At 51.1% G+C, this 27,041-nt stretch overlaps 3 protein-coding genes, 1 non-coding gene and 8 pseudogenes across 7 annotated transcripts, besides 3 other annotated features; 2 read left to right on the top strand and 10 right to left on the bottom strand.

Annotated features, from left to right (window-relative positions):
- Positions 1 to 58: 58 nt before the first annotated feature.
- GL50803_0010239 (uncharacterized protein) lies at positions 59 to 1,156 on the bottom strand (the record flags this gene model as incomplete). Its single annotated transcript, XM_038045607.1, has 1 exon — positions 59 to 1,156. One exon carries the CDS (start codon positions 1,154 to 1,156, stop codon positions 59 to 61), a length of 1,098 nt encoding a protein of 365 aa, XP_037901888.1.
- Positions 1,157 to 1,229: 73 nt separating this feature from the next.
- On the top strand, positions 1,230 to 6,242 carry GL50803_0096399 (XMAP215 family protein; the record flags this gene model as incomplete). The annotated part of the gene is made up of 1 exon (XM_001704684.1): positions 1,230 to 6,242. One exon carries the CDS (start codon positions 1,230 to 1,232, stop codon positions 6,240 to 6,242), a length of 5,013 nt encoding a protein of 1,670 aa, XP_001704736.1.
- Positions 6,243 to 6,987: 745 nt separating this feature from the next.
- GL50803_0010241 (uncharacterized protein) lies at positions 6,988 to 7,866 on the top strand (the record flags this gene model as incomplete). The annotated part of the gene is made up of 1 exon (XM_001704686.1): positions 6,988 to 7,866. The coding sequence occupies one exon, from the start codon at positions 6,988 to 6,990 to the stop codon at positions 7,864 to 7,866; it is 879 nt and encodes a 292-aa protein (XP_001704738.1).
- Positions 7,867 to 10,302: 2,436 nt separating this feature from the next.
- Positions 10,303 to 10,422, bottom strand: GL50803_00r0015. The gene has a single exon (XR_005248664.1). It is a non-coding gene; the product is annotated as a 5S ribosomal RNA (ribosomal RNA).
- Positions 10,423 to 11,775: 1,353 nt separating this feature from the next.
- On the bottom strand, positions 11,776 to 13,587 carry GL50803_0050326 (pVSP; annotated as a pseudogene; the record flags this gene model as incomplete).
- Positions 13,588 to 13,660: 73 nt separating this feature from the next.
- GL50803_0050325 lies at positions 13,661 to 15,529 on the bottom strand (annotated as a pseudogene). The gene has a single exon.
- Positions 13,661 to 15,529: a sequence feature (pVSP).
- An 88-nt stretch (positions 15,530 to 15,617) lies between these two features.
- GL50803_0050324 (pVSP) lies at positions 15,618 to 17,471 on the bottom strand (annotated as a pseudogene; the record flags this gene model as incomplete).
- Positions 17,472 to 17,538: 67 nt separating this feature from the next.
- On the bottom strand, positions 17,539 to 19,266 carry GL50803_0050323 (pVSP; annotated as a pseudogene; the record flags this gene model as incomplete).
- A 76-nt stretch (positions 19,267 to 19,342) lies between these two features.
- GL50803_0050322 (pVSP) lies at positions 19,343 to 21,169 on the bottom strand (annotated as a pseudogene; the record flags this gene model as incomplete).
- A 71-nt stretch (positions 21,170 to 21,240) lies between these two features.
- Positions 21,241 to 23,106, bottom strand: GL50803_0050321 (annotated as a pseudogene). The gene has a single exon.
- Positions 21,241 to 23,106: a sequence feature (pVSP).
- Positions 23,107 to 23,194: 88 nt separating this feature from the next.
- Positions 23,195 to 25,027, bottom strand: GL50803_0050320 (pVSP; annotated as a pseudogene; the record flags this gene model as incomplete).
- Positions 25,028 to 25,100: 73 nt separating this feature from the next.
- GL50803_0050319 lies at positions 25,101 to 26,969 on the bottom strand (annotated as a pseudogene). Its single transcript has one exon.
- Positions 25,101 to 26,969: a sequence feature (pVSP).
- Positions 26,970 to 27,041: the final 72 nt, after the last annotated feature.

The following is a 27,041-nucleotide window of genomic DNA, read 5'->3' as shown; positions in this document are numbered from 1 at the left end:
GTTTAATGATAGTTGTTAATAGTATTCTATACCAATTAAGCATGCTCTGGGAAAACTGTTATGAGACTCTGTTGGTGGAAAGTAACCTGGGCCCACTTATATTGGCGTGATGACTCATCTGAGTAAGGTCATTATCTGACCGTATCTCTCCCAGCACAGAAGGTTCCACAACGGAAAAGGTGTCGTTAGTACCGGGCACAGATGCCAGTGTCTGCTCTTGTCTATCCTTTAATGCGCCAGAATGTGTGCGTTTTCGCGTACACGATTTAGATAAGCATTTGCAACTGTTTGGCTCCCTGAACTTCAGGAGCCCAATGACAATCAGCACAATGCATGCAATAATGCCTGCAATAAAGAACACATCCAACACGATAATACCCACATTCAGAGGCTTCCTAAGCTCGAGAACTGTAAATGGCGTCGATGACTGGCTACTACTACCAGATCCCGAAACAGTGCATGTACACGAGTAAAGAATCGCCCGTGCTTTCTGCATACCTTTGGCATGCTCTGATAGCTCTGGACAGTTAGCTGTAGTCAGTGAAATAGATATTTCCTTATCTCCAATTTTAGTAGCGGACAAACTGTTAGATGTGGAGGTGCACGTGAAAGACTTAGCGTCATAGGATATAGTGAAACTAGTGCAGGCTGAAACACTTGTGCTAGACGACGTCGAGATGTTAATAACCAATGAAGAGTCCGGGCTAAAAGTTGTGACGGATGACTTCCAGGCAACTACACCACTAGAGCCCATGTCGAGGGTACATTTGGAAAACAAAATGGAGTATTCTGGCGTTACAAGGTCGAGAGAGATGTCTGTAAGGGGCGAGTCTTGGCTGAAAAGCTCACCAACGAGAACGGTGCAATTGTTAACCGAATTGGGTGATTGGCAAGAAAAAATCAATTGAAGAGAAGTACCACTGGACTCCAGGGTTCCATCGAATGGCTTTAGTGTTGTAAAAACTGATCCGTGGGGGCGTGGGAAAGTTAGCTTAATTTGAGAAATGTTCAACGAGCCCTTGGAGGTGGGGGGCGGAAGAGTTAGTGTAGTTTTCAAAGACATATTGCTTAATGGTTCTAGTTTTACAATCTCAGAGTGAGATGGTATAAATACCGATAGGAGCACACAATTAACCAACCAAGGAAGACCGGGCATAAATAGGACGAAGCAACTTTTTAATTTTACTTTTTAAATTATCAAATCTACAGAGAATCGTCGGGAGCTCGCAATGGCAGACGCCGAATCTGACTTTCTTGCCAAGTTAAGAAGTGCGGATGCCAAGCAGCGCCTTGATGCCCTTGCGATCCTTGTACCGGACGATGCCCCCGTTTGCCAATCCCATCTACGCCTTGTTGCCGGCGTCCTTCCGTCTCTTCTTGGAGAGATAAACCCTCTTGCGCTCAAGAAGCTGTACACTGCGTTAGAAGAATTGTTGCGGCAAGATATGCTCGATGCGAACCAGTTTCAGTCTATAGCCACTGTCTTGATTGAAAAGGGCCTCTCCAATACTAAGCCCGCCCTCAAGGATCAAGCCAAGGGCATTCTCGTGGCTTTATCTGCTCGAGCAAGCCTGCACAGTGCTCCTGGGCAACCCAATGTTGTTATCCAGTCTCTATTAGCGGGACTGTCAGCAAAGAGCCCCAAGGTGCTCAGCGAAAGTGCTCTTTGTCTTCAGGCTATCGTGGAGAAGTATGGTATCTTTGGCATGGATGTGCCTCCTTTTGTTCGCCTCGTGGCCCCGGTGTTTCAAAACAAGGACCTGAAAGTTCGCCGTTCTGCCATGAAGATTGCTGCTCTCCTGGCCATGAAGGTCGGTGTCGAACCCATCAAGGGAATGCTTGGGCCCAACACTCCGAAACAGTACATCACCGCCTTTGAAGGCGTCATGGAAGAGGTCATTCAGGATCTCCAAAAGCAACAGGAAGGTGCCGGTGACTCATCGTCGGCGCAGGATGGCAAGGTAATGGTAGCATCAGAGGGAAAACGTGCAATTTCTCCACCGATTGTTGTGCAACGCTTTACATACGATCCATTTGATGATTGCGTCCCTGCCTCCTTTCATTTGCCTAAGAATTGGGATAAGATGATTACTGATAAGAATTGGAAGGAGCGGAAACAGATTTTAGATGATCAAATCAAGGCTCTTTCTTCTCTTACACGGATAGATCGTGCCCAGCTCTCCCTGCCCCAGATTTTCAAGCAATTAAAGACTATAGTAGACTCTGACCTAAGTGTTGCTGTGGTTAGTGCCACCATGCGCTTTGCTGCATCACTCGCTGTACTTATTGGTCCCATGGGTCCATATTCCTCGACAAGCAAGCTACTCGTTGTGGCCTGCACCAATCGGCTCAAGGAGCGCAAGGCACCAGTAATAGCCGGGTATAATCTCTTCATGCACTCTCTTTTAGTTCACTCCCATCGACTATCGGATATATCTGCAGACATGTGGGCTGTAGCTATCCCACACAAAAACTCTGAGGTCAAGGAAGATAGCTGCCGACTCCTCCGAACTATCTGGGCAAGCGCTATAGTATATAATACTGTTTATTATCTTGGAAAGACAAAGCTTAGTGTCCAGCTTCCCAATCAGATCCTGCAGTCAGCCATTGGCCAGACTCCTTCAGGACAGACATTAGGGTCCAATTCTGTAGACTACGCCCGGTACAAGGAGCTTGAAGACGTGGTCATTAATTACCTGTTAAACGATGGCTTTCCTGGGGCTCAAAAGGCCCTTCCTGAAGGCACGCCAGTATCAGGAGAGCTTTCTCCTGGAATTCAGCTTAAGTCTAGAGTCCATAGAGAGCGTGTGAGCTTCAATTCCATGCTTATTGATGTTACACCCTCTCAGCAGAATCCTCAGGATCCCGGTGACTTCTCTGGACTAAACCTAGTCTTCGATAGTCTCGACAAGCTGCTGGGCGATTCTTCTGCCGTTATCCGGGCGCCAGCTTTGAAGGCTTACGCATTTGGGATAGTTGCCCACATATCCGAGATCCTTGCCTTCTTTACCAGAGTTACTGATGGGATTTCTCAAACGGCATTTAACTTACTCGTCAATTTAAAGGCCAGATTTGGAGCTAAAGACGCTAGGAAACAAGCAGAGCTTATGGACCTCATCAAGAAGGTCTGTATTTCCGTAGGAAGGAGTGATATTCTTGATATTTTGGAAGGACGTGTTGTTCCAGTTGTTGGACAGCAAAAACCTTCACTTGATGCAGCAGATCATGACACACTACATTCATATCCACACTCAGACTCTGCTTCAGCAGCTCCAGCCACTGCGCCACAGAGTCATGGTAAACTGTTTATGCCACCAAGTCATCAGCAGCCTTCGCAAGGAGCACATACAATTAACGCTGGTGTTGGGGGCCCAGGACATAACTTTGTTCATTCTCAATTAACCGGTTTAGAGCAAGCAAACTCGTCTAAAAATAAGCTGTCTGCCCAAAGAGGTATCAAGCCAGGCATAGCCCCCAAGGAGCCACGAGACCAGAAGGATCAGGAACTGACGATAAGCACAAACCCCAATCTCTATGACCAACGGAAAATGTCTACTATCAAGTGGATTATCGACCCATTTAATGCCGATGCCCCTGTTTCCCTTCCAGCGAGAGACGAGCTCTACAATCAACTCTGTCAAATCATACCGTCAAGCTACGTAGCTGACATGTTCCTTAAGAAGGCCTCTTCTAATGCTCCAGCACTGTTATCTGGTCAACAGGGCATTCCTAGAGGGATAGACGCCAAGTTCACAGGAACAAGCAAAACAATCGTGGATACCGTTAGTCTCCTTCGCAATGCTATGCTTGGGAACCACCAGGGAGTTGTGGCCCAGAGAGATGTTCTAATGAAGTACATATCTCTGCTTTTTTGTGACGGCTTTGCTGCCCCCGCAACTCCTAACACAACACAGGTCAAGGCTGCGTGCCAAATAACGGAGGATCTCATCAATATTCTAATAGACAATGAGGTTGTTTTAACCATTTCAGACCTCGATTATCTTTTCCCGGCTATTCTGGCAAGATTGGAGCAGTTCAATATGACGCAGTTGAAGGTGCAGATTACGTCTCTGGCAGAAAGACACGTACATTTAACGTCGTTTGAGAATATCATAAATGTAGCGCTCATGCATCTTTTGGGCCGCAATGCTAGAATTCAGATACGCCAAATGCCTACTAAGTTTGCAATCATAAGACTTGTCTCGGTGATGGCAGAGGCGTCTCGAGACAATGACCATTGTCTTGAGCTTAGCCTTGCTCCTATTCAGTCATTGCTATCCATTTACAAAACTAGCGTTAATACAGATACGTATGCATTTTCTGAAGGGCACATAAGCGAAAACTATCCAAAACTCCGTGGAGGAAGCGCACGAACGATCTTTATTACATGTCTTGCCTCCATTATTAACGCGTGTGATGCTCTTGTGCGGACAAAGTTGATGCCACTTATTGAGAAGACACTACACGACAAAGATCTTCAAGACTTTCGCGCTCTCATCCTTCCTTGTATGGCTAATCAAGTTGATGATCAACAGAGCTACATGACTCAAGTTGCTCCAGAAAATCCCCCTGCACCAGTCGATCCACTGGATGGATTTAGTCCCGCAGAACACTATGCGAACACCAGTATGCGTGGCCAACTTGGAGCGCAAGTCTTCCAATCCCAGAAGAGTATGCAGAGTATGACCCAAGCAAGCTTACAAGGGCCATCTCTTCTCACGGGTCCCTCACTGTGTCAAAATACAAGTATGCAATCAAACAATACTTCGTTTAGTCAGCAATTATCCCCCCAGATCGTCCCAGCCGATCAATTAGGTCATCCTTTACCGCCGCACGGACCCCCGCAACTCCAGAAAAACTACGTTACTAGCTACCTTAAGACAGCCGCCGCTAATCCCAGTGTAGCTGACATGCCTTCTCCAGTTACGCTCACCGGTACTTCACCCACACATGTTCTTACAAACAAGGTTGCTAGCCCTACCTCCAGACTTACTGATTCTTTCCCACCACTTGTGGACTTTGGAAGCATCACCCTCATTTCGCCAGAGACAAGTTATACTGACCGTCACTATAGTATTGACTCTACTAGGACACCAACTACAACCCGGCAGTTTCAACCACGGAATCTTGCAGAGGTTCATCCATTTGATGATGTCCTTTCTGAAGAGGCCTTGCATCAGCTTGAGAATCAAGGACACCTCCAACTTGCAGAACTCGAGAACCACGTGCTCGCCTTGAAGCGAGCTGTCTATCTAGCTAACACAAATCAAATCAATGTTGCTACACTGCTTCCAAGATTTATTAACGCAGCGTCCAACATTTGTCACTTTTTCTTTCTTTGTGAAGAATCCTCGGAGAGACCTGAAAGAAAGTTGCGGTTGCTCATTATTTATGCGCAGTTTCTCCACGCACTTTGTGGTCCACGGGGAACCATCCTATGCGCACCAAGATCCTGTATCTTATCGGCGATCACAGATATGCTTGTGTTTATGATTCTATTCGCCGATAGCCACATCCAATCTGCATCTTGTTGCTATAGTGCGCTTATCGATTTAATGCGATCAGCGAATATAACAGATGTAATGACCTGCTTGATCATTTTGTTTATGAAAGTTAACGCTTGCGCAAAAGACCCAGAGAAGTCTTTGCTTCAAGAGCTCCATCTTTTGCAGAGTGTCCACTTGGTCCGTTCTGAGGTTAGCGAAATGCTCTCATCAAATGGACCTGCTCTGGCCATTCTTAGTAACGTCCTTGTAAGGCTTTGGGCTAAGATGAGGACACCTTTCATGCAGCTGATTTCGTTGGCGCATGGATGCAGGCTGGATGTGGCAACTCACATCTTTAAGTGCAGCGATTTGGTTAATCAGGAGTCACTTTACAAGACTTCCGAAGCCTCAACCACTCCGGCTATATACTGGAAGAAGGTTGCGAAAGAGTATCCAGAGTTTATCACCGCTGTTGGCACAAACACCTGTATCATGACTACAACTGTCCCGGATATCCTAGACCAAAAAGGTATGCAATCGACTGTTTTGGTTCTGGAGGATATTCTGTTAGCACTAAACGTATTTTGCTTAGCTGATGCAGGTACGTCATGCTCTGCCCTTTCTCAAAATATGACTAGCTTTGTGGAGGAACTATGCTCCATTCTTGGCTCTGAAATATACCTCTACATGCGGAGAGCCATCCATGGTCCACTAAGAGCACTGATTGATCAATATGTAGCCAGTTCCAGGTCTTAGGCTCGGTTTCAGGGAGTACTTTTACAAACCGACTACAACCGCACATCAATGATGACTTTCATGATAGTTTTTGAGATACAATTGCACTGATGGAACGTGTATTGTTATTCGATTCTTTTTACTTGATACTTCACTCACTGTGCATCGTCTATGATAACGTACTGAAATCGTTAAACGTTAAACCCTTACACTCAGGAAAATGAAATGTAATGCTATTGCTATATCATAGTAACTCAGCTGGTTTTTTCAGCTATAGAATGAAATACTTACTGGCACGTGGTCCTATTACAGTTTACCTCTCCTCATTCAGTGTGTCACTATTAGCACTACACGCTAACTTTGCGTAGAACCCACTACTAGAAAAAGCTTGCTGCGCTGTTTATAAGAGGTGTGATGACCAGTTGCAGTCTATGTTTACTCCTAAGGCTCTTTTATATTATGCATACCTGGTCAAGTACTGTAACATACATACAGACTTGTAAATTTAAGCTCCGGTCCATAACTGTTTCTTTTTACATGCAATGCTCATATATAATTAAACAAGCTAGAAGGGCTCTGTTGGTTATCTGGCTAATGGAAAATGCTACCAATCATGGCTAAGTTTGTCTACGCACCATCAGCATAGGAGTTTCAGAAAGCTCGTGGATGGTTAGCTTCAAGCTGATCAGTACATAGATTAGCGTATTTAGCAGAATTCTATCACTGATTTAGTACATTTAATTGAAATTTTTGATTTTGTAGTGATATGGTAAGTCCTTGTCTGACGATAGAGGTCCAGTCCGGTGTGCTGCATCGGCTGGCGAAGGAAGTAATAGACATAAAACAGTTGGAAGAGACAGTCGACGACCTTGTTGCCAGCCCGTGCAGACTCTATGCGTATGTGGTTAAGACACCCATCGACTGGCAGAGAATCGCCAAGGAGGTCGGTGCGGACAGGAAAAGGATCTATCACTGGTACCGCGAGACGCACTCACGGCATATCCTGACCATTAAGATGACTGATGACGACCGCGAAGAGATCCGCAACATGCTCATCAACTGGATCAAGCACCGGCGGGTTCTGGATGAGCAACTCTATAAGGAGATACATAAGCGCTTTGGGACAAGGTATTCGCGTCAAGAATTGCGAATGACGTACAACAACATGCTCAATAGCCGTTGCATACGGAGTGTCCTCACAGAATGCAATGTTCAGCGTCCAGTAAGACGACGAAAGATGAGCGGATCAAAACACAAAGAGCACACACCTGACTCTCCCAGAGCTACTTCTCCACTAGCCGCGGGCCACGTGTCTAACTCAACCCCTGATCTTCAACCGACCTCCATCAGCAAAGAAGATCTCTATCCTTTGAGTTCACACAAGCTCCCACTAGAAGCATCGACCCTTTCTTCTGAACCCAACACCGTACCAGATGACGCGAGGACTGACACCACGTCTTCCCATTCTGACACTCCCATCCATGCTCTTGTCCAAAACCCCATACAGTACCCTCCAGTGTTTGTCTTGCTCAATCCGCAAGCGACGACGATTCCCTTCAACACTAATGCTCAAATGGCGTACATTTCCCTGATCCTGGTAGAGCCGCCAGCTAATATCTGCCCCCCTTCTCCTGCAGAAAGCTAGGTAGGCAACACATGGTAAGAAGTCTTGGAATGATCACCTTTCTGAGCCGTTTTAGAAGGTACAATTTCCACTGTATCATGGACAGGTTTGCCAATTCTTAGTAACACTCTTGCAGTACTGCGTACATGCATGGAGTAACAAGCTGATGCCAGTTATAGAGCTAGTGTTCTGATAAATTGGGGCCCAATGAGGGTATATAACTGGGCCACTCTTTCTACCTTTGATATCTCCGTTTGTAGCTTCCTCACATACACGATTGTACACTCTGACCAAACTCTTCGCCCCCCTGCGTTCTTGGTTGCGCCGCGCCTCCGCTGGTGCCGCCCGTTGGGGGGCCGGTCTTTGTGGCTCCGGGCGCGGTCTCTGCGCTTCTGCCCCCGCGCACGCCGGGGTGCCTCGTCCTCGCCCTCCCGCCCGGGGTCGTTCCTGGGCCCGGCACCCTCTCGCTCCAGACGGGCCAGGATCTTCTCGGGCCGCCCACTTCCTTCGCATGCGTGCCATGCTTCCCCCCTGCGGGCTACGGGGGCGTGCCTGGGTGCGCTGATACATACCCCAGTAAGGGCTGAAGACTGGAGAGCTCGGCTTGTCTGGTGGTCGTCGAGGGGCATCGAAGAGTGGTCGGTAGGAGCAGCTAATAGTTGAAGTCCTGGTCAGTGGCGAGACCGTCATGCCTAGAGCGTGCAGCATGCTCAACCACGGCACAGCGCAGGGCCCACCAGACGCAGCTTACACATCGTTGAAGAGACCACACACAGCAGGAGAAGGCAGGTCTCTCCCGTGTGCGCAGACGACTCGAACACCGCGGTCTGGGCCAACGATCTACCAGACAGGCCCGTCCGGTAACAGGCGACTGAATGCTCTCTGGGCCGTGAGCTAGGGCTGATGCGCAGCTGGCCGGCCACGACATTCACCCTGGCTGGCCCTCTGCCTGCGTGCGCCGATACGCCAAGGAGCTGTAGGGAAGTCGTGTGCTGTCTTGACAGGTATACTATTACCTCCATGTCTGCATCCTGGATGTGGCCATCAGGCACAACTACATCTCTGATCGTCTTGTACACGCCTCCTGGCACGAGTGGGTGCGCCGGAGGAGATGCACTGCCCACCGCCGAGAAATGGATGAGCTCCCCTGCTCAGGAGCCGACGACCGCCAGCCATGCCCAACGAGGTCCCCTGCAGGCGGGTCTGCTGAGCCAGCTCGTCCAGCGAGCCGTGTATCCGGAAGAGCTTCGCGTCGAATGGCTCCTTGATTAAAGAAGCTGGCATCCAGCGCGGCATGACGACTGCCCGCCTGGTGCTGTGCTACCTGCTGGGCGGACACACAGACGCCCTAAGCTCCGTGTGAGCCTATGTTCAAAGCGTCCTTCACTGGCAGGAGATTCCAGGAACTAGGCGTAGATAGGAAGAGCATTCCCCACTGGTGCCACGAAGTACCGGTACGCTACCTGGATACACCGATGGCAGCGAAGAGTACGAGAAGGTCCCAGGGCCTCATCGAGCGGGTCTGCTCCTAGCAGGCCCAAGTGGACGCTCTCTCCAGCAGTGTACAAGAAGCCCGGGAGGGAGTGCTCAGGCTGAAGCTGCGACGTTGCTGGTACAGGCTGTCCTTACTGAGTGCATCCCTCAGCACCCAATAAGTGGAAAAGTGACCGGAGCTAGGTGTGCCTGCTTCTTCTCTGCCGCCTGCATGTTGTTGCATCTCTGGCTCTTCCTCATTTGTCGAACGACTGCTCCTTCTGGCCCCTTGCTGGCCCTCGTTCGTCGTGTAGTCTCTTTTGGAGCTGCTCCCTGGAGACCGAGCTGACCAGCAGCATGGAGGAGCCTCGTTCTTAGTTTCGCACTCCACAACTGGCCCAGCGACATGTTGACCATTTTACAAGCAGTTCTGGGTCGCCCAGTCTGGGGCCGGCTGCTGTGCATTCTCTGCTTGACTGCCAGGGTCAGCGTCTGGCCCAAGCACTGGATGGACAGGAGGCACGGATAAACGCCATGCACGTGTTGCTTCCATGATCCACGACGTTGCTGTCCTTATGTGAGCCTCGACCCAGGTCGGTCTCCGTTGTAAGTGCAACAGTCTTGCGCATGCAATCTGGAGGATCTACGTTAGCGGGTCGAGCCGAGCAATCCTTGTTAGCGCCTGCCATCCGACGTCTCTGTTGTTGAACTGGCCTGTAGAAGTCCGCTATAGGCCCTCAGGCTCTTTGTCTGTGAGGTCCTTCATACTGGCCGGCCTGTCCTCGCAGAGCGCACTAAGTGCCCACCTATAACGCATGTCGGCGGCAGACTCCTCGGGAGCAATTTGCGGGGGTCTCGATGAGGTGGCCGACGCCCAGTGAACGACCCCAAGCCACCCTTTAGTGTCTGCGCTGTCGCTCCACGAGAGTGCGTAGTGGGATGCAGCCGGAATCCCCGTGTGCGGGGGCTGACAGTCAACGGCAGAAGGTTCGGCACCCCGTGTTCCCACGACGTCTCCGATCGCAGTACTGGCGGGGCCTGACGGCGCTTCTCTTCTTAATTCGGAACGAGTTAAGGAGTTTCCGCCGTAGGATGGCCGAACTGGCGGCTGAGGGAGCTGTGCGATGTGTCAGAGACTGTTAGAGATTCATACTGTATATTGTGCAATGGCTGACGTGTATGGGTGTCCCACCGAAGGCCCGGCGAAGGGTGGCATCGGAGATGAGACAGATTGGCTCCTGCTGGAGGAGGCCACAGTGCGGGCTTGCCTGCAGATGCCGTGGCTAAAATCTCAGCCCGTCCAGGAATCTAACAGAGATTATGCAGCCGGACACTGGGACCTACCGGAGAGCCGCATCGCCCTTGCATGAGCCAACAAGCACTGCCTTCGAGCCGACCACAGTTGGGAGCGCCCATGTCCGTGGATGCCGCCGGTCGTCCCTGAAGACCACCCTGCTCACAGCCCCAGGGATCCCTCTGCAGACTCTGATTTCTATATCCCTGGGGTAGATGTTTGCGGATAGCGGCACAGGGCTCAGCAGAACCGTCGGAAGATCCGCAGCATATGTCATTAACCATGATGTCCTGTGGTATTCATTCCATGGCTGAGTCACCCATAATGACATTGGAGCTGGAGTCAGGCACTTCTAGGATGTGATTACAGGACTGTGGAGGAGCTTCCTTCCCACGAAGGAAATCCTGTGGCCAGAGCGTGGTTCGTCAACGCTTAGCACTGCGCATCCCGGGAAAGGCAGAGCCAAGCGCGCATTTGAAAATCGATGGCTGCCCTCTTGGACCCCGCACACGGTAATAGCTATAGAAAAGAGCCCCGGGCAAGGAGATCACGCGGACCAGACGTGCCCGAACTGAGAAGCGTCTACTTCATCAAGTAACGGTAACCGGTCTATGCACACAGATCATGTTTGGCGGCAAGCTCCCCTGTAGCTCATGTATCACTGCGAACCGCTGCCTAGAGGCTTATGTTGGAGATGCTGCAAGACACCAATGGTTGAAAAGTGTGGCTAGCCGTTCTTCCAGCTATCGTCTCTTTGGATGCGCCGGGTACTTAAGATGATAGTCCAGCGCTGCACGCCTTGACTGCCACGGGCCTTGTGCATAGTCGATCAGGTGCCCGACACACGCCGCTTGGGAGTGCCCAGACCCCACGATGTTGTAGTCGGGCTGCTAAGGTGCGAGAGGTGGTGCACAGAGGCGCATATTAGAGTCAAGATCCATGTATGTCGCCTGCCTCTGGGTGGAATAGTTGTACAATAGTAGGGGGTGCTCATTGCCATACAGAAGCGGGCACGGCAAAACATGGAGGCGCGGTCCTACCGCAGGATTCGACGGATGCTCGGAGACAGGTGGTCCAACGGTTTTATGGAATGACGGCGCAACGGCCATGGAGTGGACAGGTGCAATAGGCGATGCGTTTACTACCTAAGTACACAGCTAAGTCTACGCCTTCCCCCTGCACACGAACCACCAGCAGAGGAAGCCGACGAGGCCCCCCACGACGACGACCACAGCGACGGAGATCCCCGCGATGGCCCCTGTGCTGAGGCCGCTCCTGTTGGCGCCAGAGGACACACAGGAGGTCCCACTGCTGTCAGGGCTATATCCATCGTTGCACACACAGACAGAGTTATCATCAGTGGAGTTGCTGGGGCAGCTATCCACGCATGACTTCCTTCCAGGGCTCACCTTCTTACCACTACTGCATGCCTCGCACATGTTGTCCATATCACAGTGCGAGCATCCACTAACGGTACATGGGAAGCACCCACTGCCATCCCTGTTGGGCTTCTTACTACTGTCACAAGAGGTACATATAGCAGGAGTCATGCCAGGAGCCTCTAGCTGTTTTGGTGCTGTACACTGTGAACAGCCATCTACTCCTACGTATGCCTTCTGGCCAGCCAGCTCGACCCCAAGGGGGTTCCCACAGGAGAGGACAGACTGCTTGTCCTTGGTGGGCGAGGGAGGGATGAAGTACCCAGCTGCCGCCTCTGTGCAGACACCATCACCTGCCTTTGTGCACATGGACTTACCCGGCACCTCTGTCACCTTGTAACAACCATTCATGTACATAAAGTACCCCGTAGTACATGATGTACATACACCTTGATTACATTGATTAGTTCCTTTATCACTATTACATATACCATCAATAGGGAACTCACTGTCCTTTCCACAGTAAGAACAGTAGTGAAGCTCCTTCCCTGTGTTGTCGATTACGATGGCATCACAGGCGCCAGAAGTACCACCACAAGCCGTGGGGTCCTCGCAGGTCTTCACACATGTATAGTCATCCCCCGCATCACCATTGGACTGCTTCTTATAGTTGGGCTTACATTCAGTGCACTTGAATCCACCGTTGCTAGAGCAGACACTGCAGCCTTCGCGGCCACCATCTGTTGTACTGTCACAGGGGACACACTTCTTCCCCTGTGGATCTGTAGTAGTTACCAAGAAGTATCCAGTCTTGCAGGTTTCACACTTATTTGGATCACCAGCAACAGAACATGTGGCACAGTTATCACCACAAGCATCACAAGCTGTAGCACTAGTCTTAAAGAAGCCCGGAAGGCACTTAGTGCATTGTTGTGCTGCAGTACAGGTTGCACAATTAGCCACTCCTTTATTTGGGTCTGTTCCTGTTGTATCACTACATAGATAACAAGCTGAGTCATCATCTGCCTTGAAGTGATTCTCGTCTACGCAATCGGATGTAACAGTAACACATGTCGTGGTGCCGTCGATGGCCGTCTTCACCTTCTTATTGTTATTACAGGCGGTGCACTGGGGCTTACTGACGGTCGCATTGTACTCACACGTGGTGCAATCAGTTATTGCAGAATCCTTGCAGGTCATTGTCACAGGGTCAGCATAAGTGTTTCCAGTGCATCCATTATTATTCACGCATGACTTGTCAGTCTTCAGGTACTTCCCCTCTGGGCACGATGTACACTGATTCGGACCACTTCCATCGCAGGTCAGACAAGCGTCATTACATTTGACACATGCCTGAGAGTCCATGTAGTATCCATCTCTGCAGGTACTACACGTGGCTGCTCCTGGACTACTGTCTGACTTGGTACACTGTGCGCAGTTAGCCACCCCCGTATATCCATCTGCTCCCTTGATATCAGAGCACAGTATGCACTCCCCACCAGGCTTCTGAGGTGTAACTGGGTTCTTGAACAGGCCGTTATCTGCCTTACAAGCAGTGCACACTCCTCCCTCAGCCTTTGTGCATATCACACTCCACTATCACCCTCTATCACCCATTATCACCCACTATCACCTTCTATCACACATTGTACAGCATTCACTACCTAAGTCACGCCTTCCCTCTACATATGAACCACCAGCAGAGGAAGCCCACGAGGCCCCCCACGACAACGACCACGGCGACGGAGATCCCCGCGATGGCCCCCGTGGAGAGCCCGCTCCTGTTGGTGCCAGAGGACGCACAGGAGGTCCCACTGCTGTCAGGGCTGTATCCATCGTTGCACACACAGACAGAGTCGGTGTCAGTGGAGTTGCTGGGGCAGCTATCCACGCATGACTTCCTTCCAGGGCTCACCTTCTTACCACTACTGCATGCCTCGCACATGTCATCCCTGTTGCAGTGCGAGCATCCACTAACGGTACATGGGAAGCACCCGCTCCCAGCCAGGTTGGGCTTGTTGTTGTTGGTACACGCTGTGCACGTGGCGGCAGTCATGCCACCCTCAGATGGAGCTGCTGGGGCTGTACACTGTGAACAGTTGAGTACCCCCACGTATGCCTTAGAGGTACTATCAGTGCCTACTAGTGTGCCAAGGGGGTTGCCACAGGCCAACACGGACCGATCAGTGGTCTGTGCCTCTGGTACTACGAAGTACTTATTACCATCATTGGCAACTGTGCACTTGCCCCCTTCAGCGGTCTTGCACATGAGGCTTCCTGGTTCTGTATCATACTTATAGCAGCCTCCCATGTACAAGAAGTATCCTGTAGTACATGATGTACATGTATGACTGTTACAGTTATTCCCCTCTTTCTTTTCATTCCCAACACATAGTCCATTAATGGGGAACTCACTGTCCTTTCCACAGTATGAACAGTAGTGAAGCTCCTTCCCTGTGTTGTCGATCACTATTGCATCGCAGGCGCCAGAAGTACCACCACAAGCAGTAGGGTCTTCACAAGTCTTCTCACACGTGACCGCTCCTCCAGCCCCTACCTTCTTTTGGTAGTTCACCTTACAAGAGTCACAAGTAAACGAGTTAGAGAAGGTGCACGTTGCACAGCCGGGCACTCCATCTGTCGGATCGTCGCAGGGGACGCACTTCTTGGCCCCGTCATTCTTTAAGAAAAACCCTGGCTTGCACTTTTCACAGGTATCTATAGCGCCTCCTGGCCCGCACTTTCCGCAATCGCCAGCGCACGCAACGCATACGGCGGGGTTACCGTTCCCGCTGTCGTAGTAGCCATCGAGGCACGTCTTGCATTCTGGCTTAGCGCCGTTCTTGCTGCAGGTCCCGCAACCGGGGCTTCCCTTGTTATTATCTGTCTTGCTGCTATCGTTGCTACATAGTATGCATTCGGCATCTCCGTCGCTCAAGAAGTTCTCACCAGTTGCTCCGCTTTGAGTGCAGGTGCCGGCGTCTATACACGTAGTCGTCCCGTCGGCCTCTTCCTTGACTATCTTAGCTCCATTACATGCCGTGCACTTTGGGCCCCCAGTTGCCGGGTTGTACTCACACGTGGTGCAATCAGTTATTGCAGACGCCTTGCAGGTCATTGTCACAGGGTCAGCATAAGTGTTTCCAGTGCATCCATCACTATTCACGCATGCATTATCCTTCAGGAACGTATTTCCCTTACAAGAGGTACACTGGGTCTCTGTAGTCTCACAGGTCAGACAGGACTGATCACACTTCTCACATGTCTGAGCGTTCTTATAGTATCCATCTTGACAGGCAGTGCATGTAGCTGCTCCTGCACTCTGTGGTGCCTGACACTGTGCGCAGTTCTCTACTCCCTTCGTCGCGCCATCTCCCACCGTGTCCCAGCAGAGGATGCACTCACTACCAGGCTTCTGAGGTGTAACTGGGTTCTTGAACAGGCCGTTCTTTGTATTACAAGCAGTGCATACTCCGTTACTGGCTGCTGTGCATATCTCACTGCCAGGATCTTGTCCTGCCTTGTAGCACCCGCCCATGAAGAGGAGTCCCACACCACCACTATCACCCCACACACCACATAGCACTATCACTATCACTATCACTGTACAGCATTCACTACCTAAGTCACGCCTTCCCTCTACATATGAACCACCAGCAGAGGAAGCCCACGAGGCCCCCCACAACGACGACCACGGCGACGGCGATCCCCGCGATGGCCCCTGTGCTGAGGCCGCTCCTGTTGGCGCCAGAGGACACACAGGAGGTCCCACTGCTGTCAGGGCTGTATCCATCGTTGCACACACAGACAGAGTTATCATCAGTGGAGTTGCTGGGGCAGCTATCCACGCATGACTTCCTTCCAGGGCTCACCTTCTTACCACTACTGCATGCCTCGCACATGTCATCCCTGTTGCAGTGCGAGCATCCACTAACGGTACATGGGAAGCACCCGCTCCCAGCCAGGTTGGGCTTGTTGTTGTTGGTACACGCTGTGCACGTGGCGGCAGTCATGCCACCCTCAGATGGAGCTGTTGGGGCTGTACACTGGGAGCAGCCATCCACCCCCACATATGCCTTAGCGGTACTATCAGTGCCTACTAGTGTGCCCAGGGGGTTACCACAAGCCAACACAGACTGTTGAGTAGGCTTTGCTTCTGGGACTACGAAGTACTTATTATTGGCATTGGGTGTATCACAGACACCAGCTGTTGTTGCTTCAGTGCACATGAGGTTACCGGGTGGACTTGCTACCTTATAACAGCCTCCCATGTATAAGAAGTATCCTTGAGCACACTGTGTACATACACCTTTAGCACAAGTATTACCATTTATACTACCACTATCAACACACTTCCCATCAATTGGTATCTTATTGGTCTCTCCACAGTAGGAACAGTAGTGCTTTGTGGTGCCCTGATCATCAATTATCATGGCATCGCAGGCACCAGAAGTGCCCCCGCAGGCAGTGGGGTCTTCACAAGTCTTGGTGCATGTAAAAGGACCGGTACCACTCTGCTTGTAGTTGGGCTTACAGGAGTTGCAGGTCAACGAGCTAGAGAAGGTGCACGTTGCACAGCCAGGCACTCCATCTGTTTGGTCATCACAGGGGACGCATGTGCCAGGACCACTACCTTTCATGAAGAACCCGGGCTTACAGGTCATGCATTGGTCTTTTGTATCCTTAGCACAGGTGGCACAATTATCACCACAAGCTTCACATGTAGCCGTACCACTACCACCAGTTGCGCTATTGTAATATCCGTCGAGGCACTCCGAGCAGGTTGGCGGTGTCGCCGAGTCCTTGGTACACTTCTTACACCCGGCAATGCCCTGGTCATTTGGATCGGCTCCAGCTGAAACGGTACTGCATAAAACACATGTTTTGTCCTCCTTCATAAATAGGGCCCCGTCAGCGCCTTTACATCCAGCGTAGTCTTTTGTCACACAGGTCGAGGTCCCATCAAGGGTCGTCCTGGGGGTCTTATTGGTCCCGCAGTTGGTGCACCTTGGCTTCCCCGTGGCATCATTATATTCACATGCGGTGCACCCAGCTATGTCGGGATCACATGCCTTACATTGGCCTGTTGTCGGGTCTGCATAGTTACCAGCACCGCATCCACTAGCCTCTACACAAGTGTTATCACCCTTCAGGTACTTCCCCTCAACGCATGCCGAGCATTGATTTTGATTACTCTCTGAGCAGCCCTCTCCGCACTTCTTACACGTATTAGAAACGCTATCCTTAACGTACCCAGCCTTGCACTCAGTACACGTGGCAGGTCCTGGACTACTAGCTGGCGCCGTGCACTTGAGGCAGTTGGCCACTCCTTTGTTCTCATTCGCTCCCTTGATATCAGAGCACAAGATGCACTCCCCACCAGGAGTCACCTTGTCTGCCCTGTTCTGGAATATGTACTTGTTATCTGTCTTACAAGCAGTGCACAGTCCACTACTGGCCTTTGTGCATATCACACTCCACTATCACTATCACACTATCACCCTCTATTACCCATTATCACACATTGTATAGCATTCACTACCTGAGTCATGCCTTCCCTCTACATATGAACCACCAGCAGAGGAAGCCCACGAGGCCCCCCACGACAACGACCACAGCGACGGAGATCCCCGCGATGGCCCCCGTGGAGAGCCCGCTCCTGTTGGTACTCATAGACACACAGGAGGCCCCACTGCTGTCTATGCTGAAACCACTGTTGCACTCTTCACATATATTATCCATCACACAGCTCTTACAATCACCCACAGAGCATGTCACACACCCACTGCCGTCCTTGTTGGGCACCTTACCACTGTCACAGGAGGTACACACAGCGGCAGTCATACCACCATCAGACAGAGCTGCTGGGGCCGTACATGCCGAACAGCCATCTACCCCCACATATGCCTTAGAGGTATCACCAGTGCCTACTAGTGTGCCAAGGGAGTTGCTACATGCCAATACAGACTGATTCTGATTGGTTGCCCCAGGGACTATGAAGTACCTATTGTTGGCATTAACAGCAGTACAGACACCGTTGGCTGCTGTCTTGCACATATGTTGTCCAGGTACTGTATCAACCTTGTAACAACCTCCCATATACAAGAAGTAGTTGTTAGTGCATTGTGTACATACACCTTGATCACATTGATTATTTGCTTTAGCACTATTACACTTCCCATCTATAGGATACGTATTAGCTTCTCCACAGTATGAGCAATAATGATGCTCTACACCCTTATCATCAATCACTATTGCATCGCAGGCACCAGAAGTTCCTCCACAGGCAGTATCATCTTCACAGATCTTGGTGCATGTGACAGAGCCAGTACTGCCCTCCTTGCGATAGTTAGGCTTACAGTCAGTGCACTTGAAAGCACCGTTGTTAGAGCAGACACTGCAGCCTTCGCGACCCTTATCGTCTACGCTATCGCATGGGACGCACTTCTTCCCCTGTTGATCTGTAGTAGTTACTAAGAAGTATCCAGTCTTGCAGGTTTCACACTTATTTGGATCACCAGCAACAGAACATGTGGCACAGTTATCACCACAAGCATCACAAGCTGTAGCACTAGTCTTAAAGAAGCCCGGAAGGCACTTAGTGCATTGTTGTGCTGCAGTACAGGTTGCACAATTAGCCACTCCTTTATTTGGGTCTGTTCCTGTTGTATCACTACATAGATAACAAGCTGAGTCATCATCTGCCTTGAAGTGATTCTCGTCTACGCAATCGGATGTAACAGTAACACATGTCGTGGTGCCGTCGATGGCCGTCTTCACCTTCTTATTGTTATTACAGGCGGTGCACTGGGGCTTACTGACGGTCGCATTGTACTCACACGTGGTGCAATCAGTTATTGCAGAATCCTTGCAGGTCATTGTCACAGGGTCAGCATAAGTGTTTCCAGTGCATCCATTATTATTCACGCATGACTTGTCAGTCTTCAGGTACTTCCCCTCTGGGCACGATGTACACTGATTCGGACCACTTCCATCGCAGGTCAGACAAGCGTCATTACATTTGACACATGCCTGAGAGTCCATGTAGTATCCATCTCTGCAGGTACTACACGTGGCTGCTCCTGGACTACTGTCTGACTTGGTACACTGTGCGCAGTTAGCCACCCCCGTATATCCATCTGCTCCCTTGATATCAGAGCACAGTATGCACTCACTACCAGGCTTCGGTGCTGCAGCCGGGTTCTTGAACAGGCCGTTATCTGCCTTACAAGCAGTGCACACTCCTCCCTCAGCCTTTGTGCATATCACACTCCACTATCACCCTCTATCACCCATTATCACCCACTATCACCTTCTATCACACATTGTACAGCATTCACTACCTAAGTACCTACGCCTTCCCTCTACATATGAACCACCAGCAGAGGAAGCCCACGAGGCCCCCCACGACAACGACCACAGCCACGGAGATGCCCGCGATGGCCCCCGTGGAGAGCCCGCTCCTGTTGGTGCCAGAGGACGCACAGGAGGTCCCACTGCTGTCAGGGCTGTATCCATCGTTGCACACACAGACAGAGTCGGTGTCAGTGGAGTTGCTGGGGCAGCTATCCACGCATGACTTCCTTCCAGGGCTCACCTTCTTACCACTACTGCATGCCTCGCACATGTCATCCCTGTTGCAGTGCGAGCATCCACTAACGGTACATGTGAAGCACCCACTGCCATCCCTGTTGGGCTTCTTACTATTGTCACAGGAGGTACAGACAGCGGCAGCCATACCAACTGTTGTCAGAGCTACTGGTGCTTTACACTGGGAGCAGCCATCTACTCCTACGTATGCCTTCTGACCAGCCAGCTCGACCCCAAGGGGGTTCCCACAGGAGAGGACAGACTGCTTGTCCTTGGTGGGCGAGGGAGGGATGAAGTACCCAGCTGCCGCCTCTGTGCAGACACCATCACCTGCCTTTGTGCACATGGACTTACCCGGCACCTCTGTCACCTTGTAACAACCATTCATGTACATAAAGTACCCCGTAGTACATGATGTACATACACCTTGATTACATTGATTAGTTCCTTTATCACTATTACATATACCATCAATAGGGAACTCACTGTCCTTTCCACAGTAAGAACAGTAGTGAAGCTCCTTCCCTGTGTTGTCGATTACGATGGCATCACAGGCGCCAGAAGTACCACCACAAGCCGTGGGGTCCTCGCAGGTCTTCACACATGTATAGTCATCCCCCGCATCACCATTGGACTGCTTCTTATAGTTGGGCTTACATTCAGTGCACTTGAATCCACCGTTGCTAGAGCAGACACTGCAGCCTTCGCGGCCACCATCTGTTGTACTGTCACAGGGGACACACTTCTTCCCCTGTGGATCTGTAGTAGTTACCAAGAAGTATCCAGTCTTGCAGGTTTCACACTTATTTGGATCACCAGCAACAGAACATGTGGCACAGTTATCACCACAAGCATCACAAGCTGTAGCACTAGTCTTAAAGAAGCCCGGAAGGCACTTAGTGCATTGTTGTGCTGCAGTACAGGTTGCACAATTAGCCACTCCTTTATTTGGGTCTGTTCCTGTTGTATCACTACATAGATAACAAGCTGAGTCATCATCTGCCTTGAAGTGATTCTCGTCTACGCAATCGGATGTAACAGTAACACATGTCGTGGTGCCGTCGATGGCCGTCTTCACCTTTTTCCCACTGCTACCACAGGCTGTGCACTTCGGCTTCTGCAGCGTCGTATCGTATGTGCATGTGTCGCAATCAGCTATCCCCGCTTCTGCATCACTACAGGCTGTGCACTTGCCGGTGCTTGGGTTGGAGTACTGGTTATTATCGCAGGTTTCTGAGCATGACTTGTCAGTCTTCAGATAGAAGCCCGCTTTACAAGATGAACACTGATTCTGACCGGCCCCGGTACATGTGGCACAGTTCTCCTGGCATGGTTTGCATTCGTTATTCTCTTTATAGTACCCTGCCTTGCACTCAGCGCACGTGGCAGCTCCTGGACTACTAGCTGGCGCTGTACATGTGGCGCAGTTCTCTACTCCCTTTGTCGCGCCATCTCCCACCGTGTCCCAGCACAGAATGCACTCACTACCAGGTTTCTGAGGTGTAGCCCTGTTCTGGAATATGTACTGACTATCTGTATTACACTCAGTGCACACTCCATTACTGGCTGCTGTGCATATCACACTCCACTATCACCCTATCACCCATTATCACCCATTATCACCCTCTATCACACATTGTATAGCATTCACTACCTAAGTCACGCCTTCCCTCTACACACGAACCACCAACACAAGAAGCCCACGAGGCCCCCCACGACGACGACCACAGCGACGGAGATGCCCGCGATGGCCCCCGTGGAGAGCCCGCTCCTGTTGGTGCCAGAGGACGCACAGGAGGTCCCACTGCTGTCAGGGCTGTATCCATCGTTGCACACACAGACAGAGTCGGTGTCAGTGGAGTTGCTGGGGCAGCTATCCACGCATGACTTCCTTCCAGGGCTCACCTTCTTACCACTACTGCATGCCTCGCACATGTCATCCCTGTTGCAGTGCGAGCATCCACTAACGGTACATGGGAAGCACCCGCTCCCAGCCAGGTTGGGCTTGTTGTTGTTGGTACACGCTGTGCACGTGGCGGCAGTCATGCCACCCTCAGATGGAGCTGCTGGGGCTGTACACTGTGAACAGTTGAGTACCCCCACGTATGCCTTAGAGGTACTATCAGTGCCTACTAGTGTGCCAAGGGGGTTGCCACAGGCCAACACGGACCGATCAGTGGTCTGTGCCTCTGGTACTACGAAGTACTTATTACCATCATTGGCAACTGTGCACTTGCCCCCTTCAGCGGTCTTGCACATGAGGCTTCCTGGTTCTGTATCATACTTATAGCAGCCTCCCATGTACAAGAAGTATCCTGTAGTACATGATGTACATGTATGACTGTTACAGTTATTCCCCTCTTTCTTTTCATTCCCAACACATAGTCCATTAATGGGGAACTCACTGTCCTTTCCACAGTATGAACAGTAGTGAAGCTCCTTCCCTGTGTTGTCGATCACTATTGCATCGCAGGCGCCAGAAGTACCACCACAAGCAGTAGGGTCTTCACAAGTCTTCTCACACGTGACCGCTCCTCCAGCCCCTACCTTCTTTTGGTAGTTCACCTTACAAGAGTCACAAGTAAACGAGTTAGAGAAGGTGCACGTTGCACAGCCGGGCACTCCATCTGTCGGATCGTCGCAGGGGACGCACTTCTTGGCCCCGTCATTCTTTAAGAAAAACCCTGGCTTGCACTTTTCACAGGTATCTATAGCGCCTCCTGGCCCGCACTTTCCGCAATCGCCAGCGCACGCAACGCATACGGCGGGGTTACCGTTCCCGCTGTCGTAGTAGCCATCGAGGCACGTCTTGCATTCTGGCTTAGCGCCGTTCTTGCTGCAGGTCCCGCAACCGGGGCTTCCCTTGTTATTATCTGTCTTGCTGCTATCGTTGCTACATAGTATGCATTCGGCATCTCCGTCGCTCAAGAAGTTCTCACCAGTTGCTCCGCTTTGAGTGCAGGTGCCGGCGTCTATACACGTAGTCGTCCCGTCGGCCTCTTCCTTGACTATCTTAGCTCCATTACATGCCGTGCACTTTGGGCCCCCAGTTGCCGGGTTGTACTCACACGTGGTGCAATCAGTTATTGCAGACGCCTTGCAGGTCATTGTCACAGGGTCAGCATAAGTGTTTCCAGTGCATCCATCACTATTCACGCATGCATTATCCTTCAGGAACGTATTTCCCTTACAAGAGGTACACTGGGTCTCTGTAGTCTCACAGGTCAGACAGGACTGATCACACTTCTCACATGTCTGAGCGTTCTTATAGTATCCATCTTGACAGGCAGTGCATGTAGCTGCTCCTGCACTCTGTGGTGCCTGACACTGTGCGCAGTTCTCTACTCCCTTCGTCGCGCCATCTCCCACCGTGTCCCAGCAGAGGATGCACTCACTACCAGGCTTCTGAGGTGTAACTGGGTTCTTGAACAGGCCGTTCTTTGTATTACAAGCAGTGCATACTCCGTTACTGGCTGCTGTGCATATCTCACTGCCAGGTCTTGTCCTGTTGTAGCACCCGCCCATGAAGAGGAGTCCCACACCACCACTATCACCCCACACACCACATAGCACTATCACTATCACTATCACTGTACAGCATTCACTACCTAAGTCACGCCTTCCCTCTACATATGAACCACCAGCAGAGGAAGCCCACGAGGCCCCCCACAACGACGACCACGGCGACGGCGATCCCCGCGATGGCCCCTGTGCTGAGGCCGCTCCTGTTGGTGCCAGAGGACGCACAGGAGGTCCCACTGCTGTCAGGGCTGTATCCATCGTTGCACACACAGACAGAGTCGGTGTCAGTGGAGTTGCTGGGGCAGCTATCCACGCATGACTTCCTTCCAGGGCTCACCTTCTTACCACTACTGCATGCCTCGCACATGTCATCCCTGTTGCAGTGCGAGCATCCACTAACGGTACATGGGAAGCACCCACTGCCATCCCTGTTGGGCTTCTTACTATTGTCACAGGAGGTACAGACAGCGGCAGCCATACCAACTGTTGTCAGAGCTACTGGTGCTTTACACTGTGAACAGTTGAGTACCCCCACGTATGCCTTAGAGGTACTATCAGTGCCTACTAGTGTGCCAAGGGGGTTGCCACAGGCCAACACGGACCGATCAGTGGTCTGTGCCTCTGGTACTACGAAGTACTTATTACCATCATTGGCAACTGTGCACTTGCCCCCTTCAGCGGTCTTGCACATGAGGCTTCCTGGTTCTGTATCATACTTATAGCAGCCTCCCATGTACAAGAAGTATCCTGTAGTACATGATGTACATGTATGACTGTTACAGTTATTCCCCTCTTTCTTTTCATTCCCAACACATAGTCCATTAATGGGGAACTCACTGTCCTTTCCACAGTATGAACAGTAGTGAAGCTCCTTCCCTGTGTTGTCGATTACGATGGCATCACAGGCGCCAGAAGTACCACCACAAGCCGTGGGGTCCTCGCAGGTCTTCACACATGTATAGTCATCCCCCGCATCACCATTGGACTGCTTCTTATAGTTGGGCTTACATTCAGTGCACTTGAATCCACCGTTGCTAGAGCAGACACTGCAGCCTTCGCGGCCACCATCTGTTGTACTGTCACAGGGGACACACTTCTTCCCCTGTGGATCTGTAGTAGTTACCAAGAAGTATCCAGTCTTGCAGGTTTCACACTTATTTGGATCACCAGCAACAGAACATGTGGCACAGTTATCACCACAAGCATCACAAGCTGTAGCACTAGTCTTAAAGAAGCCCGGAAGGCACTTAGTGCATTGTTGTGCTGCAGTACAGGTTGCACAATTAGCCACTCCTTTATTTGGGTCTGTTCCTGTTGTATCACTACATAGATAACAAGCTGAGTCATCATCTGCCTTGAAGTGATTCTCGTCTACGCAATCGGATGTAACAGTAACACATGTCGTGGTGCCGTCGATGGCCGTCTTCACCTTCTTATTGTTATTACAGGCGGTGCACTGGGGCTTACTGACGGTCGCATTGTACTCACACGTGGTGCAATCAGTTATTGCAGAATCCTTGCAGGTCATTGTCACAGGGTCAGCATAAGTGTTTCCAGTGCATCCATTATTATTCACGCATGACTTGTCAGTCTTCAGGTACTTCCCCTCTGGGCACGATGTACACTGATTCGGACCACTTCCATCGCAGGTCAGACAAGCGTCATTACATTTGACACATGCCTGAGAGTCCATGTAGTATCCATCTCTGCAGGTACTACACGTGGCTGCTCCTGGACTACTGTCTGACTTGGTACACTGTGCGCAGTTAGCCACCCCCGTATATCCATCTGCTCCCTTGATATCAGAGCACAGTATGCACTCCCCACCAGGCTTCTGAGGTGTAACTGGGTTCTTGAACAGGCCGTTATCTGCCTTACAAGCAGTGCACACTCCTCCCTCAGCCTTTGTGCATATCACACTCCACTATCACCCTCTATCACCCATTATCACCCACTATCACCTTCTATCACACATTGTACAGCATTCACTACCTAAGTCACGCCTTCCCTCTACATATGAACCACCAGCAGAGGAAGCCCACGAGGCCCCCCACGACAACGACCACAGCCACGGAGATGCCCGCGATGGCCCCTGTGCTGAGGCCGCTCCTGTTGGCGCCAGAGGACACACAGGAGGTCCCACTGCTGTCAGGGCTATATCCATCGTTGCACACACAGACAGAGTTATCATCAGTGGAGTTGCTGGGGCAGCTATCCACGCATGACTTCCTTCCAGGGCTCACCTTCTTACCACTACTGCATGCCTCGCACATGTCATCCCTGTTGCAGTGCGAGCATCCACTAACGGTACATGGGAAGCACCCGCTCCCAGCCAGGTTGGGCTTGTTGTTGTTGGTACACGCTGTGCACGTGGCGGCAGTCATGCCACCATCAGATGGAGCTGCTGGGGCTGTACACTGTGAACAGTTGAGTACCCCCACGTATGCCTTAGAGGTACTATCAGTGCCTACTAGTGTGCCAAGGGGGTTGCCACAGGCCAACACGGACCGATCAGTGGTCTGTGCCTCTGGTACTACGAAGTACTTATTACCATCATTGGCAACTGTGCACTTGCCCCCTTCAGCGGTCTTGCACATGAGGCTTCCTGGTTCTGTATCATACTTATAGCAGCCTCCCATGTACAAGAAGTATCCTGTAGTACATGATGTACATGTATGACTGTTACAGTTATTCCCCTCTTTCTTTTCATTCCCAACACATAGTCCATTAATGGGGAACTCACTGTCCTTTCCACAGTATGAACAGTAGTGAAGCTCCTTCCCTGTGTTGTCGATCACTATTGCATCGCAGGCGCCAGAAGTACCACCACAAGCAGTAGGGTCTTCACAAGTCTTCTCACACGTGACCGCTCCTCCAGCCCCTACCTTCTTTTGGTAGTTCACCTTACAAGAGTCACAAGTAAACGAGTTAGAGAAGGTGCACGTTGCACAGCCGGGCACTCCATCTGTCGGATCGTCGCAGGGGACGCACTTCTTGGCCCCGTCATTCTTTAAGAAAAACCCTGGCTTGCACTTTTCACAGGTATCTATAGCGCCTCCTGGCCCGCACTTTCCGCAATCGCCAGCGCACGCAACGCATACGGCGGGGTTACCGTTCCCGCTGTCGTAGTAGCCATCGAGGCACGTCTTGCATTCTGGCTTAGCGCCGTTCTTGCTGCAGGTCCCGCAACCGGGGCTTCCCTTGTTATTATCTGTCTTGCTGCTATCGTTGCTACATAGTATGCATTCGGCATCTCCGTCGCTCAAGAAGTTCTCACCAGTTGCTCCGCTTTGAGTGCAGGTGCCGGCGTCTATACACGTAGTCGTCCCGTCGGCCTCTTCCTTGACTATCTTAGCTCCATTACATGCCGTGCACTTTGGGCCCCCAGTTGCCGGGTTGTACTCACACGTGGTGCAATCAGTTATTGCAGACGCCTTGCAGGTCATTGTCACAGGGTCAGCATAAGTGTTTCCAGTGCATCCATCACTATTCACGCATGCATTATCCTTCAGGAACGTATTTCCCTTACAAGAGGTACACTGGGTCTCTGTAGTCTCACAGGTCAGACAGGACTGATCACACTTCTCACATGTCTGAGCGTTCTTATAGTATCCATCTTGACAGGCAGTGCATGTAGCTGCTCCTGCACTCTGTGGTGCCTGACACTGTGCGCAGTTCTCTACTCCCTTCGTCGCGCCATCTCCCACCGTGTCCCAGCAGAGGATGCACTCACTACCAGGCTTCTGAGGTGTAACTGGGTTCTTGAACAGGCCGTTCTTTGTATTACAAGCAGTGCATACTCCGTTACTGGCTGCTGTGCATATCTCACTGCCAGGGTGTGCATCCTTGTTGTAGCACCCGCCCATGAAGAGGAGTCCCACACCACCACTATCACCCCACACACCACATAGCACTATCACTATCACTATCACTGTACA

The sequence above is a fragment of the Giardia intestinalis genome, chromosome 3 (genome assembly GCF_000002435.2).
Source record: "Giardia intestinalis strain WB C6 chromosome 3, whole genome shotgun sequence".
In the NCBI taxonomy this organism is placed as follows: Eukaryota; Fornicata; order Diplomonadida; family Hexamitidae; genus Giardia; species Giardia duodenalis.
Note: the sequence above shows the minus strand (reverse complement) of the source record. Positions and strands in the feature narration are given on the sequence as shown.